Genomic DNA, 24,899 nt, shown 5'->3' on the forward strand with positions numbered 1-24,899 from the left:
ATTAATATTTAAGAGAACTAAGTACAGATACTTTACACAAGCAACAAGAAAACCAAGAGCACTTATTTCCATTTAACCCTCACTGAAAGAACTTCTAAAGGATGTACTCCAGACAAAAAAATGAGCCTTAAATATCTAGGACTTAAGAAAGAATAGAGATCAAAGAAAATGGACTATTTCAAGTATAGCTAAATAAACATTGACTATATGGAGTCATCTGTGGGGCTAATAAAGATGAGCTGACTGTATAAAGCACTGACTACACAAAACATCTAATCTGTGGGGTTAATAAAAATGGAGCCCAAACACTTGACAACAAAGGCATATAAGTTTCCAGGAGGGTAATTAGAGTTAAAATGTTTTCAAAGACTTGAATTGTTTGATAGGCAGGTACAGATACTACTTAACTTTAGCTCTTCAGTATGCATATTGAGATTTAGAATAACCGCTAAAAGAATAGCTAATGATGTATAACTTTAAAACCAGTAGATGGAAAAGTGTAATAAAAAAGTCTCAGTAGTTCAAAGAAGGCAAACAAGGAGAAAAGAAATGTTGAGGGGCGCTTGGGTGGCTCAGTGGGTTAAAGCCTCTGCCTTTGGCTCAGGTCATGATCTCAGGGTCCTGGGATCGAGCCCCACATAGGGAATCTAAGCTCAGCAGGAAGCCTGCTTCCCCCACCCTCTCTCTGCCTGCCTCTCTGCCTACTTGTGACCTCTGTCTGTCAAATAAATAAATAAAATCTTTAAAAATAAAAAAAAAAAGAAATGTTGAGGTAGGAACTAGAGATCCCAAAACCTGCTGGTAGACACAATTCCGATTTTATCATTAATCATAGTAAATGCTAAGAGTGAAGAAAGCAAAGATGTCCAGATTACAATTTAATCTGTTACACAAATCTTGTGTAAAGTTACACAAGATACTCAAACTTAGAGATATATTGAAAGTAAAAGAATGAAAATGATATATGAGATAAATCTAACATAATGAAATGTAGACTAGCTATAATAATATCAGACAAAACAGATTTTGAGGCAAAAAGCACTACTACTGATAAATACGGTCACTACATTATGAATAAAGGTAAAATTCCCCAGGATGATAAAACCTTTTTAGAATGCATATCTATTAATAGGACATGTTCAAAAGAATTCAAAGAGATCACAAGGCGAAATTGGCAAATTAATCAACAAAGTAGAACACTTCAAAAATCCTTCTCTCCAGCAGGTTAAAAAAATCATTGAAGTAAGAGATTTGAAAAGCACATTTAAAATGTTTGATATACTCATATATAGAAGCTTACGCCTCTAGATCAGGGATTGCGTGTTTTCTCCAACAACACGTGGATATGAGGCCATAAAGAAAATATTGACAAACTTCAAAGAAATTGAGTTTAAAAAATCACTTTTAACAAAATTACATTATAACTGTTAGAGACCAATAAAGATTATTTGAAACCCTCCATATATTTGGGAGTTAGTAGACTAGTAAATAACTGCCAAATTTCCATGACTTTTGCTTCAAATTATAAATACATAGAACTGAGTAATGAAATTCTCTTTATTGCACTATGGGAAGCAACCAAAGCAGTATTTGGTTGAACATTTATATGGGGAAACAAGATAGTCTGAAACTTAATACACTGAGCATCAAACCTAAAAAATTAGGGAAAGTACAATAAAAAAATCCAAAGAAAGCAGATGAAATATAAATAATACAAATGCAAATAATACAAAGATCAATGAAACGGAAAATACAGAAACTATAGACTCAAGAAAGCTGAAGTTTGGCCATTGAAAAGACTAATAAAGTAGATGAATTTCTGAAAATGTTATTAAACGGTAAGATGAAAAAAAAAAAAAACAAATCCCAAACACAATTAATGGACACAAAAAGAACACAGATATAAAAGATAGTATCAGAAAAGCATGACCAGCTTCATGCCCATAACATATGAAAATTTAGTCTTAGGCAAAATCTGTTCAAAAGGAAAAAAAATACTCAAGAAGAAACAGAAATAACGAAAATAAAAATAAGCATTTACGTAGCATTTACTATGAATTTAGTGCTGTCCTACGTGGGTTACCTATATCAACTCACTTAGTCCTCATGACACGACTACGTGTCCTATTTTACAGCTGGGACAACCGAGGCACCATGAGGTTAAATGACTTTTACACAGTTAGTAAGTCAACATTGAGACTGAACACAAAGAGTGTGGCCCCAAATTTCATTCTTTTTGCTACCACGCTCTACTTCATATAGGCTTTAAAGAAATTCAATCAGTAATTAAAAATCTTCTCACAAAGAAAAAAACCTTGCTCATGACTTTACAAGCAAAGTCTACTAGACATGAAAGGATCAGACAATCACAATCTGAAATAAATTCTTCCAAAGACTAGAAAAAGAAGGAACACTTCCCATTTTATCAAAATGGGTAAGGATTATCAGGTAAGGATTGTATATGAAAGAAAATTACTCATAAACATCCATGCAAAAGACCTGAATAAAACATTAGGAAACCCAAACCAGACATACAAAAAGTATAATATATGTGACCAAGTTGGGTATATTCCAGGAATATACCCACAAGATTAGACAATTTAAAGTCATATAATATCAAGCATTGGCAAGGATATGGAATCAAGAGAATATATGTAATTCGTGTGGAGCTGAGAATAGAAACAATCACTGAAAAAAACTGTGGAATTGCTTTGTTAAGTTTGAGCAACCACTACCTTGTTTTGTATTTTCTGTTTACTCTGGTTTTTCTTTGCTATTTTTTTCCTTCTTCCTGAACTTCTATTAAGTTGGCAAGATTCTCTTTGTTTTCTAGTATTTCTTCTGCTAGTTTGGAAATTATAGATTGCATTTCCATTCTTTAAATGGGTACTTTAAAATTTTTGATAACCAACTTGAATTTTGTAAAAATCTCACTGTATTTGGTGTTTCCATCCTCTTCTCAAATACTGCAAAGATCTTAATATCTACTAAACACCACAATGCTGTTAATATACAAATATTAATTGAAAAAAAGTTGTGTTCAACCATTGGTTTACTGACTGTATTCAATTTATTTCTTTTTTTTAAAATATTTTATTTATTTATTTGAGAGCGAGCGAGCACAAGTGATTGGGGGGAGGAGCCGTGGGAAGAGAGACAAGCAGATTCCCCGCCGAATAGGGAGCCCAACATCAGTCTCAGGACCCCAAGATCATAACTTGAGCCAAAGGCACATGCTCAACCAATTCGGCCACCCTGGTGCCCCATGACTTCATTTGTTCTGTTGCTCCCTTAACCATTACCATAAACGCAGATTAATTATCTCACAACTCTGGAAGACAGAAATCCAGGTAGAGTGTTGCTGACCGGGTCCCTGGCTTACTTACAGTTTTCTCTCTTGAGGCCAAAGCGAGGTGTTGGAAAGGCTAAGTTGCTTTCTGGAGCCAGGAGATGAATCCACCTCTAAGTTCATTTGGGTTTTTGGCCAAATTCAATTCTTTGCAGTTGTAGGACAGAGGTCCCTCTTTCCATGCTAGATGTCAGCTAGAGGCCAACAGGCTCCTCGAGGTTTCTCTCTCTGGTCCTTGAGCAGGGCCCCCTCTGCTTCAGAGCCAGTCACAGTGTTTAAAAGCCTTCCTATGCTGTGGTCTCTCTGACTTCTTCTGTCATATCTTTTCTGCCTCCAGCTGCTGTAAATTCTTTGCTATTAAGGTGTCACATGACTAGGTTAGACCCACCTGGATAATTCAGGCCACTCTTCCTGTCTTAAGGTCTGCAACCTTAATTACTTTGGTAAAATCCTTTTGATATGCAATGAGACATATATTCTCAAGTTATGGGGATTAAGGCATGGGTATATTTGGGGGACCCTTCTGTCTACCACCACCTTAACTACAGCTGTCAGCATAGGTTGGGTGATTTTTTTTTTTTTTTTTGAAGATTCTATTTATTTGAGAGCTCAAGAGCGAGTGAGCACATGACTGCTGGGGGTAGAGGGCAGCAAAGGGAGAGAAGGAATCTCAAGCAATTCCCCACTGAGCAAGGAGCCTGACTGGGGGCTTGATCCCAGGACCCTGAGATCATGACCTGAGCCAAAGGATAATGGTTAACTGACTGAGCCACCCAGGTGCCCCCCGTTAGGTGATTTTGAAAATGCAGACTATCCAAAATCGACTCGGCTTAATTCAGTAAAGATTCATCTCACACTCATAGAACCTCTGACTCTGCACAGCAGCTGTAACTGTGGGTATTTGGGGGGTAACTCTGTGACTCATATTGGGAGAGGACATATTAATGGATAGAACAGTGCTTCCCAAACTTTAAAGCACAGACGTGTCATCTGAGGGATCTCCTTACAAGGATGATTCTGATTTGCAGACCTGGATGGAACCCAAGACTCTTCCAGTTCTCATGTGAGCCCAGATGATGCTAATGCTGCTGGTTCCCAAACCACCTGTGAGAAGCGAGGTTTTGGAACACAGGGTCTCCTTGGTCACTACTACAAGGCAGAAGAGTGTGGCCATTATGAAACTGACCTTGATTGTTTCCCCCTGAAAATAATATATATCATTTCAATTCATATTTCAGTGGCCAATGCTCCTCATTTATATGGTATTGTCTAACTTGGTTAGAAAAGTTCCATACTCTCATATGCTAATTAGGAATGGAGAACTAGGAATATTAGTAACGAAACATACATGCATACACGGACACGCTCTCACACCCCTGTAGGCTCATCATTGTTTTTTTGTATGCCTGTATGGTTTCTTAGAGTCTACCTTTTTCTCTCTGAAACTCATCCTGTAATAATTATTTTAGTGAAAATCTGTGAGTAATGAAATCTCTTGTCTTTGTATATCAGAACACGTTTTGGGTTTTGCCTATAGCATTTATTGATAGCTGATACTTCTTTTCCAGTAGCACTTTTCCATTCACACTCATTGTCTTCTAGACTCTAGTGATGGAGAAGTGTCTGCCTTTAGTCTAATTTTCATTCCTTTATGGGTTATTGGTTGTTCCTCTGGTAGCTTTTAGTATTTTCCCCTTTTCTTTCACGTCAGACTATTCTTCTGATGTCGAAGACTATGATATGTGTAGGTCTGTATTTTATTTTTTCTCTTCAGCCACAACTCTAGTCTGAGGACTCTGGTCCTCAGAATTCCCTTCTGGAATATTTGAAAAGTCATGTCCCCCATTCTCTTCTTTGAAAGTTCCTCTTACATGTACATAGAGAGTGAACATTTTATTTGTTCTCTATCTCTTAAAGGCTCTGTCGTATCAGGTACCTGGAAGTTTGAGCTGTATTTTGGGTAAATTTCTAATTGTTATCTTCAAATTCACTAGTTCTCTCTTTGTGTCCGGTCGGGAATTCATCTCATTTAATGAGATTTTTGTTTCAGTTACAATATTCTTTTATTGTACAATTTCTAATAGTTTATTTTCTTTGTTCATCAATATATTACTTCATCTTTGCCTGGTTTCCCCCTTGTTTACTGTTTATTTTCAATAGTTTTTTTTTTCCCCAATGTGTTTCTTTTAAACACATGCAGTCAATTCTCATTATTCATGGTGGTTATTTTCTATTAAGTCACCATAAACACTGAATTTGAAAATACTATCATTGCTCACAGTCCCAATGAGTCTCTGCTCATACGTTGGCCAACCAACCAATATATAATCTTGTTTTATGTGTGTTTCTGTTTAAAGACACCTTATTTAATATCTATTGATACATTAACATTGAACTCACAGCCAAGAACATTATAATTCATGCCTGAACAAAGCTTATGTAACACACATTTTCTCCATGAGGCACATCGCCGCCGCCTTGTGCTTAGAAATACCAGATAGCACTTCAGCACTATGCTTGGGGAGCACTTTAAAAATCACCATTAAAAAACAGAAAAATGTAAAAAATTTGCATTACATAAATTGTGAAAAAGACACTTGCTTATAGTAGAAGAGCTGAAACAAGAAGGCACCACCTGAGCTGGGAATGTGCTGGCTGGACAACTGAAATTTTTTGCCACTCTGCACATGTCTGCAAATGGCCAGGGACAAATTTCTAGAGAAATGGTGAATTCATGATTATTGGAATCCACAAATAATCAGGATTGACTGTATCAACTTTTTTTTTTTTAAAGATTTTATTTATTTATTTGACAGACAGAGATCACAAGTAGGCAGAGAGGCAAGCAGAGAAAGAGAGAGAGGAGGAAGCAGGCTCCCTGCAGAGCAGAGAGCCCGATGTGGGGCTCGATCCGAGGACCCTGGGATCATGATCTGAGCCGAAGCTAGAGGCTTTAACCCACTGAGCCACCCAGGCGCCCCTGACTGTATCAACTTTAAAGTCTTAATAAAACTGTTTCATTTGTCAAATTTTATCTGGGGTGAATATTAATTTTGTTCGTTTTCTTGATATAGTTATTTATTGGAAATTTTTTGAAATTTTGAAATTTTGGAAATTTGAAATATTTGTAGAATTAGTTTCAATGGAAAGGGTTTGCTTCTCCTGTTTTTCCTCTTTGTCTCCAACTGCCCTAAAAGTTTTGTGATCATCTCCATGTGGTTCATACAGCTCCCAGTTCAGAATCAGATTATCAGGCTGAAATTTTGAGTTTTATTTATTTTACTTTATTTTTTAAAAAGCATTTTTTATTTATTCACTTGAGAGATAGAGAAAGAGAGAGAGCGCGCACAGGAGTAATTGCTGTAATTGCTGCAGTGGAAGAGGGAGAAGCAGACTCCCCACTGAGTTGGGAGCTTGTGGGGCTTGATCCCAGGACCTGGAGATCATGACCTGAGCCCAAGACAGACGCTTAACAATCTGAGCCACTGCAGCACCCCTGAAAGTTGGGGTTTTAATCCATAATGAGGAAATTGCAAACCCAATCATGAGCCCAAGTGTCCTTTGGTAGTTTCAGTCCATGATGCCAAACAGCCTCTGGATTTCACTGTTTCCGATAAAGCTCTCACTACAGGCAAAAGCTGTTTCAGATAAAGCTCTCACTACAGGCAAAACGTCATCATTTCAAACCAAACCAAACCAAACTTCAGCTACTACTGTCTACACGAAGAGCACATCCAGGCTTCTGACATGAAGTTCTCTACCTGGCTTAGGGGCTCCTTCTCCTGTTCAAGTAAATTTAGCCCTGGTTATCCCTTGGAAGGGGCTAATCATTGCTTACTTCTAGTTATGGATCCCAAAAGCCTGTGACCATCAGCACCGCTTGCCATCTTGTTCGTATGCTCCATTTTTGTTACATGGACCTTTTACTCTTGCTTTTGAACTTGGCTGTGTCATTGGTTTTATCGTTGACACTATTGACACTACTGCCTGTTTGGAAACAGAGGGAATACCAGATTGATCTGAAATTCTCTTAGTTCTTTCCTTACACTTTTCTTTCACATCTTTTTCTGCATGGAATTGTAAATATGTGTATTTTTGGCTTTCCTGTCTTCCCGGCTTCAGTTTCAAAACATTTAAGAGTAGACAATCTTGAACAAATCTTTTTGTTGTCATTTGCTCCTAGCATAATGGCATGCACAGAGTCAATAAAGTTGAATGAAAGTCATAGGAAAGTACACATCAGCTTATAAGAAACACTCTTGCTATTAGCCTTGCACATAAATATATATAAGATGGACACAGTTCTTCCCTAGAAATAATCAGAAACTAGAAGACCTTTTAGAAGGACTATTATAAAGCAGGGGGTTTCATACTCTTGTTTTGTTGCAGAGATATTTCCACAACCCTCCACTCCCCCGCCCCAAAAAATCTCATGTAAGAGCAGAGGTGATGGGAAGGCAGTAGGGGTGATGTTCATAGAAATCTGGCTGCTTAACCTTCACCACCCAGCAAGGAGGTCAAGGTGGCTCCATAGAAAGTTGTCTGAAAATTGTTTTCCAAACTCCAGTTCTAGAAGGATTGAGAGTTTTGTCCAAGTTGCATTTCAGGAACTATAAGCATTCCAAGTAAAAAATTCCCAGCAGTATTTTGAAGGAGGAAAAAGAAAAATTAAAAAGTTATAAATTCCACTTTGTGAAACGTAGTGATACATCATTTAAAATCTTTTGTTTGTGGAGGGCAGGAGTTTTTGTAATGAATATACTGCTTGGGAGAAGGAGAATGGTACATTATAGGTCAAATGAGCTCTGAAGGACATTTGTTGGGCAAAGATTTGAAGGCAAAGGCACCTAAATGATGCTTCACTTCCCCATCCTTCTGTGATGACCATATTTCACTCGGGACTCCAAACAGAATTTGAAGCCTAAGTTAAACGCACCCTAAGAGCCATGTGTAGCTTTGCTCATCATGAGATTATAATGAAAAAAAAAAATACAGCCAAACCTCCAAGATAGCCTCTATAAGCTCCACAGTTTCCTCTAAAAAGCAGGAGGATGCTTAAAATGCAGAGAAAAGCATACGAAGAAAAGATTCGTAGAAGCACAATACAGTAGGAAAGTGGGCTAATTGAATAACGGCCTTCACTCAGAAGCTCAGCACAAAGGTCTGGGAATGATCTCTCAGAGGAAAAAGTGTAGGAATTGATGGTGCCTGAGTTTCAACACATCTTGGTGTTAATTGGAAGAGTTGGTGTTGCTTATCATTTCGAGTCTCATGGAAAGCAGGCTGAGCACAGACAAGTATTTGCACGTTAGCAACCTATGCATCGCAGCTTGTTTCGTTTCATTCCACAAGGCACTCTGCCAAGGGAAGAACCGCAGTAGTAATTTCTTTCAAAGTCACTGTCAAATCCCCGCTTTGAGCTTCTCTCTGGGTCACCAGAGGCCAGCATGCATTTTGTGTAATTCAGAAACTGGGACTTGAGAGAGTAGGTTTTGAGAAGTATTGACTCAGTAAATTTATAGCCTCTTGACAGGAGAAGCTCAAAGGAGAGGGAATTGGGGATGTTTTCAGCAAGATACCTGAATTTGCCTCTTCGGTTGCACTTGAGCTGCACATTTAAAATTCTCAGCAGTTCCTGTACTTCGACTTCAAGAACTGTAATTGCTACAGTAAACTTAATTGAATATCTCTTCTTCTAAAAAAAAAGCATATGTTGTAAAGATGCTTGAGTCTTAACCGTTGGGTGTGGTAGTTTTGTTATTTGCTAAATGAGTCAGTCTCTATCCTTAATATACCCTTTTTCATTGTGCTGAGAAGAACATGGATTTTGACCTTATAGAAACCTAGCAGCACCAGTGGAACCACTAGATAAAGTATTTTATCTCTTTAAAGGTCCAGATAGGTTAATCTGTAAAATCAAAGTAATAACTCTCAAGGTGATATGAGAATTAAATGAATTAGTCACTAGCACTCGGCCTGGCCCTGAGCAGATAACCAAAACAAAGGAGTTCCTTTCTAATCCTTCTCTTCTATAGATCTATGACTTTGCCAGGATCCCTTTGAGGCATATGATCAGTGTTCTAGTCATTTTCAACAGAGATTCCTGCGCAGAGAGGAGAAAAATGCTTGCCTGTGGTCCTGGAGCTAGCTGGGAGAGGCACTCACACCGGCTTTTCCTAGTCTGATAAATCCCAACACTCTAGGAAATGGTAGACAATCCTTCAAACCTCTGCATCAGGTGAATCGATGAAAGGGTTTTTCTTCCCTTCAAAAATCAATCAAGCCAGTACTGGACCATTAACAACAAGACACACACTTGCAAAAGGTCTAGCTGACTTTTTTCCTCAGAGAGTTTCAATATAGCAAATGATCATGACTATTGAAGAAAACAAATTCTGGGTTGGTGGACCAAGTACGAATTCCTGTCCATCTTAACAGCCTTAAGAAAGCGGTTGCTTGACAGTTAGCTATCCAGTCACAGGAAAAGAGCGTGGCTGTTACGTGAGGCACTCTGTGTTCTTATCATCTAGCAGAACACGTGTGAACTAGAACATGTGACTTCAGGGAGGCCAGCTCGTGTCACTCAAAGGCTATTTACAAGTGTTGTCAATGTTCCCTCTGACAGTCTCTGTGGGATGTTGCTGGCTTAGAATGAACTAACTGTGACCAGCTGAGGGGGTTAACTCCCCTACAGCCTTTAAGTACACCAGAAGGATGTCAACAGCAGAAATTAGTCATAACAATATATTTCCTTTTGTATTTTCCCCAACGATTTGGAAATCTTCATATTATCTTAAGTTAGGGATGAGGGCAAGATCATCCCCAGCTGAGGAACTTAGCTCTTTGGGAAGACCATTCCTTACCTGTCTTCGCCAACAGAAGGTGGTAGAAGGATCAAGAATTCATTGTGTGTCTCCCATGCGGTCACACCACTGCACGGATTTTTGTACAGGAGTGGTGGGAAGTGAACACGCCTCTTGTTGCCACTTCATGACTGAGAAAACTGGGACTGTGAGTCAAAGTCCAAAGAACTTGCCCAACCACAGAGTGAGCAATGATGAGCTGCCCAGCCCGTGTTCTCCCCATGGAGTCATGTTCATGTCACCCCCCTTCCAGAGAGTAAAAAGTTGAGGCAGAGGCTAAGAAACACATTAAGAGAACACTTTAAGGAGAAAGGAAAAGTAGAGAGAGACTTCGGAGGGGTCCGATAAAGACATGTCAGGAAAAGCATTAAAAAGAAAAGAAATGTGTGCAGCAGTCAAAAGAAGGCCTAGGGGAGAAGAAAAGCAGAAGGGCCCAACCCGCTGGGGAGGGAAAAATCCCCAAAAAACTTGGCTGGCTGCCTGGCAGCAAGCACTGCAGAGAGATCTATATCCACCAGATCCACCAAATGAAGGAATCTGTGAATCATTAAAAAAATGTTTATTTCTTTATGCCACAAATGATAAAACAGTTCGTCATAAAGTATGAGGGCTTTTTATTTTTTTTCCTGGAGTAATTGCTGCAGATATCTTCAACCATTTAATTCTAAAGGCTCAGCATTGAACTACTGAAAGAGAAATGATGTGTTCTGAACCCAAATCAACCTCTAGTTATCCACATGGCATACTGTATCCTTGTGCTTTAGAGATGAATTCATTAGCTGGCTGCTCAAACTTGCTTAGCGCTAATGCTGACAGAGGTTGGACAGGAACTCTGTCCGCAGGGAAACAATACAAGTCCCTTATCACTACTTACCTCCTTTTTATTATATTATTATTATTTTAATTTAATATTAATATTTTATTAATATTATTAATATTACATTTTATTATTTTTATTATTTTCCTTTGTTACTAATTTCAGCACAAATAGAAATAATGATCCATGTAAGGAAAATCAAGATGTCCCTGAAAATGTGTTCCCTAAAGAACATCCTTTTGTCTCAGCAATAGTGATTCCCAATGGTGAAAGGAAACACACACACACACACAAACCATAAAGCCCTACAAGTAGTTAAGTCACCATCCTATATTCATTCTAGCTTTGTGGGAAGTTAGACTCGTTGGGGGGTGGATATTGATTAGTCTGCTGGGATATGTTTTTGAGAATATACAGCAATTCCAACCAAGCATTTGTCTGGCCAAAGACCAGACAAGTGATAAAGCTGCCAGAGACATAATTGTTCAGCCTATGGAGTGGGCACTGCATAGACAGTCTTGTTTTCTAGGGCAGCTGCATGGCTCAGTCAATTAAGCATCAGACTCTCGATTTCAGCTCAGGTTGAGATCTCAGGGTCCTGAGACAGAGCCCTGGGTGGGGCTCCCTCTTCAGCAGAGAGTCTCTCTCACCTTCTGCCCCTCCCCCTATGCATGCATCTGTGCTCTCTCTCTCTCTCTCTCTCTCTCAAATAAATAAATAAATCTTTTTAAAAGTCCGTTTTCCTATACTTCATCCACAGGAAGGGGCATTATAAGCCTGCACTTCTGCCGGAGATGAGGACTAATATTCTTGTTCCAGGCTACCTGGAGCCTGTTTATTTGGTAAAATGATGAAGAAAAGTTCTCCATGATATCACACAGTGAAGCCGACCTCAGGAATTTAGAGTGACCTAATTTTCACTTTTATAAATAGGGTATTCTCCTGGAAAGAGTACTTTGCCGCAGAAAGGGGGAAGTGAACAAGGAGACTGAGGGAGGGCAGAGTCAACATTATGAGCATGCTCAGTGCGTTTTAGAGGTTTCCACACGTAACCCTCAGAAAAACTGTGAATTTTTTCCCCCAAAGTTTAAAAACTAAATTTATATATTCCATGACTTTCAGACTACTTTGCCCTGACCTCATTTTCTTTTCTATATTTTTAAACTTATACCTGTAAGAGAAGAATACATGTGTTCATTGTAAAAGACCTAAAGTACTACAAAGGTATACAGAATAAAAAAAGGAAAGTCCTTCTTAAGTTACTCAAAACCTCTCTCTGCATAATGTCATCACTGTGATCAGTTTGATACGGTCCTTCAAGACCTTACAGTATGCCACATAACCAGACAAACCTCAGCTGGAGACTTTTAAAAACTGACTGAGATCATATTAAAGATACTACTCCACAACCTGCTTCCTTCACATTTACTATGTCTTGGAAAAACTTTACAGGCTTGTACAGACAGACCCAACTTAATGTTTTTTAGTGACTGTAGAGTTTCCATGATATGGACGTACCAGAGTTTATTTAACCAGCCTCCTTCTATTTGTTTCCAGTTTTTCAATTACCACAGACACTGTATTAACAAACATTCTTTGGATATATGTAAGAAGGGGATTTTTACAGGTAAGAAAACAGAGATGAAAGAATTTTGTTTCAAAAGCATGTAAGTACTAAGTGGCAGCCCACTGAGAGATTACTATTTTTGTAGTCCTTCATGTCCATGGGTTGAAAAATGAAGTGTGTCCTTTAAGTCGCTCTCAGTTCCTAGCCACACATCTCGATGGCCTCTCAGAGATGGCCATTACAAGGCTAAATGTACATGTGTAAGGATAGTGGAGGCTGGCTGCTATTTTGTCATATTAACTTACAACTGAAGCCCTAATAAAGTTACTTGGGAGAGACATCATGTGCTGTCAGAGTTTAAATTGAGAGTGCTCCCTTTCTCAGGGAAGATTACTATAGAAGGAAAATTCCTGCTCTTTAGCTAGGTGGATCATTAAGGAGGGAATCATGATATCATGATATCCTTCCTGGATCCTGCAGGAAGCACGGTTCTTAGGTCCAGTGCTCCCTAGTCTAGTCAGCCTTGTGGAGGACCACTCTGGATGCCCCGGGCTCTCTCTGGAAGTCCCCTAGAGTAGGGGGAGGGTTTTGAACATTTATTAGGAAGAAATCAACATTCTTTCCCTCAGAATTTCTTTCTCAGGTAAGAAATGTGTTACTTGAGGTCAAGAGAACCTTTCACTGCCCTTCATGTCTTTCAGTCTGAGACTGACTGGCTCTGGGGACTAGGAGAAGAGAGAAGAGAAATACACAGGCAGGGGTGATTAGAGCAATCCCCTTCCTGTCAGCCTCCTGGTCCTCTTGCAAACAATGTCCATCGCCCTTAGAAGTTACAAATGCCTCTTAAAGAATGACACTTGGGGGTACGTTCAGGCTCCTCAGCACAGATAAGCACCTCTTTCCCTGCACCATACCTGGTACCATTCCTCATAAACTGACCTATCAGAGCCTCAAGAAACTGGGTTAGTTCATGCCTCCCCCTTCACATGTACTAACGGGGCCACAAGGTCAGGTCAGAGAGAATTTTCTGACTAATTCCCACCCCCCCACAGCAGTTTCCCCCATGTCAGTCTTTATGCCATCCCTGCTTGATTTCCTTCAGAATTATTCACTCTGAAATTGTCACACTTCTCTTTATTTGTTTATAACCTGCTTTCTCTCACAGACAGTAAGTTCATGAGAGCAGGGGCTTACCTTTCTCGGTAGCTAAGATGCCCCAGTGCCTAGAAAAAGTGCGTGGGACACAGTGGGTCACAGCAGAAATTGTTCAACCAACCTCATTTCCATTTTTTATAACACTCTTTCCCATTGTAGCCTGGAAACATTCCTATCATTTTGGAAATGCTCCACTCAAATGTTTTATATTTAGGATTTCATCATTCATTCACCAGATGTGTTGAATGCCCACCATGTGATAGAGGTTGCTAAGCTTCATCTGTTCATAGCCCCTGTCATATCTCAGCAATTCCATCGATTAAGTCCTTAGGTCCAAACAACTCAATAGGTATTTGCATCTTAGTGACTTAGTAGCTATTGGGGGGGGGGCATATATATATATTTTTTTAAGAAAAATTAGCTTTTATTTCATTCATAAATAACCAGGTTTACTTACTCTTGGTTAAGTCTGCACTTGTTGAGTACTGCAAAACTTCTCAATGTATGAAATTGGATTGGACAATGCCACCCTCATCTCTAGTCCCATGTTGATTTTCTCACAGTACTTGCCTTTTTTTTTTTTTTAAGATTTTATTTATTTATTTTTTTGACAGAGAGAGAGATGGGGAGAGAGCACACAGACAGGGGGAGCAGCAGGCAGAAAGAGAGGGAGAAACAGGCTGCCCATGGAGCAGGGAGCACAACGTGGGGCTCGATCCCAGAACCCTGGATTCATGACTTGAGCTGAAGGCAGGGACTTAATGGACTGAGCCACCCAGGCATCCCTCTCAGTCAGTCCTTGTTTTTAATCAAAGCTTCAGGAGAACTGGGTGTGGGGCAAAGATGTTACAGAAAGGAACATAGCATGATCTAGTAGTTTGCATAGTGCCCAACACATGTCAAGAATTACTGTGGTGGGGCACCTGGGTGGCTCAGTGGGTTAAAGCCTCTGCCTTCAGCTCAGGTCAGGATCCCAGGGTGCTGGGATCAAGCCCCACGTCGGGCTCTCTGCTCAGCAGGGAGCCTGCTTCCCTTCCTCTCTCTCTGCCTGCCTCTCTGCCTAATTGTGATCTCTGTCAAATAAATTAAAAAAAAAAAAAAAAGAGTTGCTGTGGTTCCTTTGAAATATTTAAAATATCCCAGGGCAGCCCTGTCAGGTGGCTGTGTCCCCTGATACACTGTTTCAGAAGCCGTTGTTAGCTACTTCGACACTGGGTATACACTAGTGAGAAAACCAGACATGGATCTTTCCTGACCTCTTAGCCCAGAAATCCCTGCCTACTCACCTCTAGAAGAGTTCTAGAAGAGATACAGAAATGTGGTTTCCCAACTTTAGTCTTAGAGATTTTTCTTTTTTTAAGAATAGTAAAATGTGGTAGTGGAGCAATAAGACCTTGATAAAGAACTTGAGTCCCATCAGCTACGTTGCTCATTGTGGTCACTGTTTCCTAAATGTCAACTCTTGTGAAGATTAAGGATGGTGATAAAGAAACAGTTCATAAGTAACATGATATTAATCTAAACACTTTGAAAGTCAATATAATATGCCTACTTAAGATTAAGGGGCCCAGATTTGAGGTCTAATTTGAATAAGCACGAAGATGTGACCCAAAGGTACCAGGGAAGATCTGAGACCTAAATGACCCACTTGGGTGGTTTGCTAGTTGACACCTATTGTTTTTCCCAATAGTAACCTTAGTCTTTCCTTCTAGGGAGAGATGGCCCTGCCATTTTCCTACAAGGGAACAGGGACTGTGAAAGGGGAAAGGTTGGATGCTCTATGTCCTTAGATATTAAAATAGTCTACTTGGAACAGCTAGAAATAGTAGAAGGTAGCATGGGGGTGCCCGGGTGGCTCAGTCGGTTAAGCATCTTGCTTCGGTTCAGGTCATGATTTTAAGATCCCAGGATAGAGTCCCACATAGAACTACCTGCTCAGCAGGGAGCCTGTTTCTCCCTCTCTCTGCTCCTCCTCCTTCTTATGCTGTCTCTCTCTCAAATAAATAAATAAAATCTTAAAAAAAAAAAAAAGAAGAAGAAGGTAACATGACTACAAGAACTAGGCAAACATCATGGGAACTTTCTTTATTGACACTGTCTGTGTCAATAAAGAGTGATTAACAAGGAAACCTTCAAAGTACGTGAACTGGTTTTTCAGGCAACACAGAAAAATTAGAAAAGCAAGGAGATACTTTCTCCTCTTCAGCCTCGGAGAATAAGGACCTAAAGAAATGTCCTATGTGGCACCTACAAAGAATAGGAAAAGAGGGTGAATCTGTGGAGAAGAGGGTCAAAAGAGCCTCAGGAAGCTGTCAGGGATTAAGGACTGACCCTGGAGGCTTAGCTAACAAGAGACCCTTGAGTTTTTCCAAAACAAGTATTTATTTTTAAAAGCGGAATATTTAACTGAATTGCCCTGAACTTCTTAGTTTGAGAAACTGGAATGTGATTATGAAAAGATTCTTTCTTAAGGGATTTTTCGTTTGCTTTTTGGCAATGCTGCTTCTGTCATGGCCAAAAGCCAGAAAAAAAAAATAATAAGCTTCAAATGATTTGAAAACTTCAGATTCTCTTAATAAGACTCAGGGTCAGTTTGATTCTACAAGTTATAAAGAGTTGGCGCAGGTAATGCAATGGGTTTTAAATAAAATTAGGTCAGAGTCTCAGCCTCCATCTGTCCACGAGAATGCTCATAATGATAGGAAGGAAATTGTAGACTGCTTCTGAAGAGCTTTAAGGAAAGGGTAGGCAGACATCTGCTCATGATGCTTTAGGCATTCATCTGCATAGGAGAGTTTGGACTCTTTCCATTATTTTAAAAGCTCTAAAGAACCCGAATGGACATTATGGAGATTCTTAAATAACATCACGGGAGTTAAAAAAAAAAATAACATCATGGTAGTGATATACAAGCTATCACTACATTAAAAAGGATAATGAAGAAAACCAATGAGCTAAAGTATATTTCTATTAATCATTCTTTTATACCATTTCTAAAAAAAACTCTGTCAATGCCATTTTTTTTTGAAATTCAAGAACTACAGATTAAACTTTTTTAACCTACTAGCAGTTGAACCTATGCAGTTCCTCAGTGGAAATAAAGAAATGAACTAGGCAAAATTTTCCACTGAAAAATAACTCTGACTCCCAATGATCATGCCTTCTAGTTGCATGCACGCTCTCCCTGGTTGGGGGTTAAAATATATATATATACTTTCATTCATCTTGGTCTCTCTCTCAGCCTGTCTCATCTGTACTATGGCTGCAGGTCACCTCTAAGGCCAGTTTTTCTCTATTCCTGCCCTAGTGCCTCGCTGTACCACTGGACTAAGTCCTAACGCCCTTCTCCCCTTGTTCTCTGTCAGATCAAGTTTTTTGGCTTCAGCTGAACCCCTCTTTGACACGCAACCATTCCCTGTTTGCTTTGATAGTTTCCACTTGATTCCCCCAGAGGCTGTTGTGGGTCTTCCTGCTTACGTCTTCAAGTTCAACTCACCTCCTCCACTTTCAGCATGTGACTGAGAAAACTCTACAGAGAAGCTTGAGACTGTGTATCCCGAGCAGCCTCAACATTTCTTCAAAGTCTTTCTAGTTCCTCATGCTTCCTCTCTCAGTTTGCTTCTATTTTCTCAGAGTGAAGCCTATGGTCTTTTCCTTTACCAAGATTCCTCTTCTTATCACCTACTATCTCCTTTGGGAAGGAACTATTCCTTCACCTCCTCAGATGATCAGTCTCTCCTTTAGGTCAACTTCTCTCTCAAGGTTTACTCATTTCAAACAGACTAATTACCCACCTACCTTTATGGGACTCCACAGATGATGAGATACTTCTGTGAATACTAAGAATAGCTTATACCCATCGACTCCATTTTCCCATTGGTATTCTTTTTTAGCCGCTGTGATCTTGATTTTTGTTCCTAGTACACCATAGAAATCATTGCCCCAGCAGGCTTTTTTTCAGTGTTCAACCTATCGGCAACATTGATCCTACTGAACACCTTCAGGAATTCTTATTTCTTCTGCTACTTCTCTCATGGTTCTCTTTGTGGATTACCTGGCAGTCTTTTTCTTTCTATCTCAATACAGAACTTCTCTCCTCTTATGATTTTACATGCTCTACTTCCCAATCTTCAAATTGTATACATCTTATTTGTGTTTCTATGGCTTGTGCCTTGACCCCTTTCCCAGGATCAAATCCCCATCACCCAGCTGACTAGAACACCTACAAGTCCAGCCTGCGTGTCACACTCCACAGGGTCCTTAAACCAAACTTGGCATTTCCCTCTCCCAAACCTCCTCCCAATGTTCCTAGTTTTGGTCATGATATCCACCATTCTTTAGAAACCTGACTATTCATTTAAATTCAGCAAATTTCTATCATATGCTTAATATGTGTGAGTCAACAGTTCCAGGCATGGGGGGATCAAGGGGACAAGGGAATACATGAGGCTCCTATCCTCATAGAGCTTGCATTCTAAAGGAGGAAAACAGAAAACAGACAAGTAATCAAAGAATATAAATTTTGGTAAAGACTAGTGCTACGAAGAAAGCCAAAGTGCTGCAAAGGAAGCCAGGTTGCTGTGAGACATGGGTTTGGGCAGTGGGACAAGCAATCAGATAAGGGGACCAAGGAAACCTCTCTGAGGAGGTGACATTTGAGATGACTGGAATAAGGAAAAGGCCAATCATGTAGATAGTGAGGAAAGAGCTATTCTAATAGACATGGGCCAATGCAAGAGCTCAAAATTTGTACACACCTCTCTGTTTCCTTTATTCTCACCTCAACTCATCTTTCTAATTTAAATTGCTTGTTAGGTCTTGGAAAGTGACCTTGATTTTTATCTTCTTTCATCTATTTCCTTCTGGTTTAAGACCTGATTGCACCTGGTTCCCCATCATTTCCTGTTCCAGAACATCCCTCCTATCATTACAGAATTAATCTTCTCGAAGTGAAAGAAACTACAATACCATCCTTTTGCTCTAAAGCCTCTAGTGATCCCCCATCATTCACTGAACTAATATAAGCCTGGAAGAGTAGCATTCAAATCCATTCAAGGTGTAACCTCAAAATGTATTTTTCCATTATTTTCTTCCATACTGCTAGGCACAATCCTATCCAAATTTGTATGCAGAACACACCTTCAACATTTTGTGTCCCCTTTACTTGGATGACTGTCACCCCCTCACACTCATGGATCCGCCACAGCCCTCCTGGTCCTCTAAGCCCCATCTAAAACCTTTTTTCCTTGAAGACGCTTTAGATGTCTCTCCATTTTTAACCCACAAAGAATTTTATCCCTTTCTTAGAGCATTTGTCATACTTTGTGCTAGAATGTGGTTAAGTGCACATCTATCTTCTCTCTCTGCATCTCTTACTTTATCACAGATGTTTCCAGACAGTGACCACATGTTATTTTTCCTTGTACTAGTGTAGTGCCTCACACAGAGTTGGCATGGAACAGTATTTGTTGAATGAATAAATGAACTTGTCAAATCTGAGTTTGATCAACTAATACTTAATTCACAAGACCCCAGTAGGTTTCCTTTTTATCATTCCTCTTATTGGTTCTCAAGAGACTTAGATGTGAAAAGTCCGAAAGCAGAGAAGAAGTACAGAACAGAGTCCCTATTTTGAAATAGTCTAGTTAGTTTCAGCTGAAAGTTTGTATTGAGGAACATTAAAGATACCTATTTTTTTTCAGGTTGCATCATCACTATAGGGTGAGAAAAATAACTTACAGAAACACTAACTGATTTCTTGTTCAGGCTACATGAAACTGCTTAACGTTATTTAGTTCTTAAAAAAATATATTATCTGTAGTTTAAAAAAGTTTGCTTTTAAGTATTTTCTTTGCATTTGCTGAATTTTAAAATAGATTTTATTCCAAAGCTTTAAAAAAAATACATTATCACAGTCACAGAAGCTCAATACTTACCACATTACTGCATGTTCTGTATCGGATATTTCTTCCCTCACAGCTCCTAGGGGACAAAAAGAAAAAACAGATTCATTATTACCTGTGAAAGGCTCAAAGTTGAATTTATTTGCTTATAAAAACAAGTCTCAGGGCGCCGGGGTGGCTCAATTGTTAAGCGTCTGCCTTTGGTTCAGGTCATGATCCCAGGGTCCTGGAATCGAGTCCCACATCAGGCTCCCTGCTCAGCGAGAAGCCTGCTTCTCCCTCTCCTATTCCCCCTGCTTGTGTTCCCTCTCTCACTGTGTCTCTCTGTCAAATAAATGAATAAAAAATCTTAAAAAAAAATAAAAATAAAAACAAGTTTCTCTTAATACAAGTAAGAGTCTTTTCTTCTGAGTAATAATGTTCTTAGAAAAGTTCCTATCAAATATTAAATAGCAGATCTCAAGAGGTTGTGTGTGGAAATGGATTGCTCCATGAGGGCGGAAACTAAGCATTCATTTTGCTTCCAGAAATTTTCAAAATAAGTACTTACAGTTAGTGCTTATTTAACCAAATAAATATTAATGCAAGGTTTACTGAAAATGAATCCTGCCTTCCTAATTATTGCTGGCATAAGACTGAAGAGATGTTTCACTGAACAAATGTATGTCTGGAATATGGTAAGAACGGGACTTGATAAACATGTCTTAAAATTACACATATAAGGACATGAAATCTCATAGTTTTTAAAGAATTATTTTTACTTCTAAAATACACAGTCATTGTAGAGGTTTTGGGAAAGAAAGTTTACAAAAACAGAATCTCCCAGAATTGCTTCATCTAAGGATAATCCCTATTATTTTGATTTTATTGATTTCTTCTCAGTGCGGAGGAAATCACATCACCTATGCCACTTTGTAGTTTGATTTTTCCACTTCAAAATTTTTGGAAGCATTTTCCCACACTGTTAAATAACTTTAAAGACACAGCTTTGAGAGCTACATAATATTCCGTTAAATGAGATAACATAATTTGTGTAAGCATTCTTCCATGACTTGTCCAATTAGCGGTTTGATAAATGATAGTGTGATAAATTATGTCCATGTGTATGTTTTATCTAAGTTTCTGACTATGGCTGGTAGGATAGATAAATTTCTAGAGGGGGAAATACTGAAGTAAAGGGAATGAGCTTTTATAAGGCTTTTCATAAATATTGCCAAATTGCATTCCGTAAAAGTTGTATCATTCCGTACTCCTATCATCATTACATGGGAGGTTCATTTTACTCAATTTCTATGAACCAAACCAATTTTTTATTAAATATTCAAAGGTGACACTTAAAAACAAGGATAGCAGTACTCTGCTCTTTGTAAAATAAATCATACTTTTTTACAAAACAAGTAAAAATATGTTATAAAATGCTGAGAGAATGATTATACTAATAACCGATAGTTATGAAATCCCAAGTACATTTCTAAGTTTGTTGTATGTATTAATTTATTTAATCCTTTCAAGAACCCTGGGAAATAGGGCACTATTATTATACCTATTTTACAGATGAGAAAACTGAAGCTTAGGAACGTTAAGTAACTTGCCCAAATCTCACAAGTATTAAGTAGTAGAGCTGAGATTTGAAGGCAAGCCATTCAGCTTCAGAGCTTACACTCATCATCAAAAGGATTCACCACTACCTAATTTACTTGTTTATCCAGCAAACGTTCACTGAGCTACTATGTGCTGGGCAATGCATTTACTTCTGAGAATACAAAGAAGAATGAATATGATTTTGTCCTTGGCCTTAAGAAAACCACTCATGTCATTATAATTCAGTGTAGGAAAAGCTAAATAGTATGTATTAGGTCTTGGGGATGTTATCAAAAATAGAATAGCATCTGAAAATACAATTGCACAAAGGCTATCTTCAAGAAATAGAAAGGTCCCAGACTGTGATCAGTCTGATGTTATTAACATGCATTAACAATAGAATGTGGGAAAGGCAAGGAAGGGCTGGCCAGGCATTACAATCATAGAAAAGAAGAGAATGACAGAGATATATGGTTGTCAGTGTTCCCCCCCCAACAATGCCCCAGGCAAAAGGTCAATGAACATCATGTCCTCTAGGTCCCTTTGGCAAGGCTGTTGCTATCATGATATAGACGCCTCATGCTAATTTTGGTGATGCCAAAGAATGCTCTGTTCATCCCAGGAATACCCTCATTATGATGCCATGTTGACCAAACATCTTGCCAAGAATGATCTGGTTTCTCAGGGCTGCTGAGAGGCAGACTGTGCTTGTCATGCTGACGGGGGTATTTTGGTCCATGTAGTAGTCCTATTTTCATTGTAAGTTACTAAATACACAGCATTCTAGTTTGAAACATTAATCTCATGGACCAAGTCATTGTGAGCCCACCTCCAAGAAAAGGATCTGTTCTTGGTATGATTGCTGAAATATACCTGATTTCTGAGTCTAAAAAGATGATAACTAGGCTCCAGTTGATAGTAAATTTGCAAGGTGATGAATTCTACAACCCAGAGGCCTCAGGTAGCATGCCATTTAGACACTGGTCTTGGCTGAATGCGGTAAGTTTTTCAGTTTTGCAATTCGCAGTACATAAGTGACATGGTGTAACAGTTCAGAGCACCCACTTTGAAACCAGAATCCTCTTTCTGGAATCTTGACCTCTTCTGCAGTTTCAATATCTCAGTTCTATCATCTGTAAAATGGGATAATATTTCTTATCTCCTGAGATTATGATGAAGATTAACTGAGTTAGTCCCTGTGAAGCACTTCCTATGGTACCTCACACACAGTAAGAATTATGTAGACATTTGATCAATTAATGGCATAATAACTATAAAAATATAATAAATATGGAAAGAAGGTTAAGAATATGTAGAGAAGAAACCACAGGCAAAGGCATAGACATATAACAAGGTCTGGCTTGGTTTTCCTAGAGTTGGGGGTTTATATGGGGAACTGCAGATGAGAGAAAAACCTTCTAATTTTGAACTTGGCAACAAAGGGGAACCACTAAATGTTTTAAAACCGAGGAGACACAATGACTTCTTGCTTTAAAAAAGTGAACTCTGGTGTTAATCATTAAGACCTTAAGACTCTATGCTTTTCACCTAATTTTATTTTCTTTTCCTAACCTTATCCCCCAAAAGGAATAATGAAAACATTTTTGAATTAGGAATTTGAAGATGTAGGTCATAGACTTTGCTCTTCTCCTTGCCTAAGCCTGTTGTCCTCTCAAGGTCTTACCCTTCTCATAGGTCTAATGTATGTTGGGATGGTGAGGCACCAAGTTGTGATCACAAGCTGAGATAATTTATAAAAGCTCTGTTCAAAGGCCAAGGAGATATTACCAAGATATCATTTACTGGATATCAAACCAAAACAAGCAGAAAAATACCCACTTCATTAACTTCAACGAGCCTTTTCCCATATATTTCCAACCACGAACACACGTTTTTAAAAGCATCCTTGAAAAATAGGAGATGGGGCACCTAGGTGGCTCAGTTGTTAAGTGTCTTACTTCTGCTCAGGTCATGATCCCAGTGTCCTGGGATCGAGTCCTGCATTGAGCCCCGTATCGGGCTCCCTGCTCAGCGGGAAGCCTGCTTCTCCCTCTATCCCTCCCACTGCTTGTGTTCCCTCACTTGCTGTCTTCTCTCTGTCAAATAAATAAATAAAATCTTTAAAGTAAAAAACAATTAAAAATAGGAGATGAAGGCACATAATATAAAAGACTGATTAAAATCCTTCTTATTTCACAAAAGCAAAACCAAACACAAAACAAGGAGAAATACTTGCTGCAATTTTCAAAGAATGTCTGATAATTGTCTAACACCTCATATTGATTTACAAATAATTCTTCCCCTGACTTAAGCCTCGCTTTTACTATAGAGTATTACTTTATTTATTTATTTATTTAGTTATTTCACTTAACTGACTGAAATATTTAGTTATTTCACTTAACTGACTGAAATATGATTTAAAGTGGTAATGCTAGATTTTGGAAAGGTCCTCATTACTGAAAGACATTATAAAATTGTGGGTAACAATAGTAATTCTAGCCTGCATGATTTATTGAGTGCCTTCTGTAGGTATCCGGACCAGGGTTCCATATTCTGTGTACATTATCAGTAAGCTTCTGAGAACTCTCACGTTTTTATTATTCCCATTTAATACATGAGAAAATTGAGAAGAGAGAGAACCAGAGACTGGAACCCAGATTTGTCTAACTCTGGAGCATGTAAAACAACAAAAAAAGAACAAGATGTGCTTAAGAGGTGTAAAATATTGGGGCACCTGGGTGGCTCAGTTGGTTGGGTGTCTGCCTTCTGGTCAGGTCATGATCCTGGAATCGAGTCCCGCCTTTGGCTCCTTGCTCAGCGGAGAGCCTGCCACTCCCCCTGCCCGCGGGTCCCCCTGCTTGTGCTCACTCTCTCTCTCTGACAAATAAATAAAATCTTTTTAAAAAGTGTGTAAAATATTAACACTAGGTGAAATCTGGGAAACCAAGCAGAGAGTTGGCCTGGGGCTTAACTGCACCTTATTGTTACCGTTATCAATTTATCAGCTGCTCTTCAGTTCTGGTAAATTCACTTTTAGTAAGTAAAAGATACCTACACACACACTGTGTATCGGGAACCTCTCCAAGAGAACCTTTATGAAATGTAACATGAAAAGAACTGCAGGGCAGAGAAGCTTATATGTTTTAAAAGCTCAAATTTATTAAACCTGAATATAAATTTTATTTAATTTACTGAAGTGACTATTCCACCACAAGGATTTAATTCATGCCAAGTGTGAATTTCTTCATCCAAGGCATTTATCTGGCACAAAAGCTTCATTTGAGGGTCAAGCAGTAAAAAATATTTTCTTCCTTTCTTTAGCAGTTCATTAACTAAAACAGCCAAGTGGTTTCCTTCACATCTAAGCAAAATAAAATTCACCTCTGGGAACGAAAACAAACAGAAATTTCAATCCAGAATGGTTTCCAAAGCACGTTATAGTCCACTGATAACAGAGATTTTTAAGTAAATGCATCCTTTCAACATAAACTACAGAGAAGTTTCAGGGCTGTGTTTAGTGAGGACTGTACCAGTTAAGGACTCAGAACTGGTTCAAGTATGAAAGAACAAAATGCAAATATTCAAATATATTCCAAACCAGATTTGTAATGGGAAGTTCCTTATTTATTTATTTATTTACTTACTTACTTATTTTAGCACTTTA

At 38.8% G+C, this 24,899-nt stretch overlaps 1 protein-coding gene across 1 annotated transcript in view; it reads right to left on the reverse strand.

The window, feature by feature from the left end:
* ADAMTSL1 (ADAMTS like 1) overlaps window positions 1-24,899 on the reverse strand; it is a 390,585-nt gene that overhangs the window by 313,589 nt on the left and 52,097 nt on the right. The window contains exon 4 of the mRNA XM_044265608.1: window positions 19,688-19,733. Coding sequence (XP_044121543.1) covers window positions 19,688-19,733 — 46 coding nt within the window. The remainder of the gene's footprint in view (window positions 1-19,687; window positions 19,734-24,899) is intronic.

This window comes from Neovison vison, chromosome 9 (assembly GCF_020171115.1).
Source record: "Neovison vison isolate M4711 chromosome 9, ASM_NN_V1, whole genome shotgun sequence".
Taxonomy (NCBI): domain Eukaryota; kingdom Metazoa; phylum Chordata; class Mammalia; order Carnivora; family Mustelidae; genus Neogale; species Neogale vison.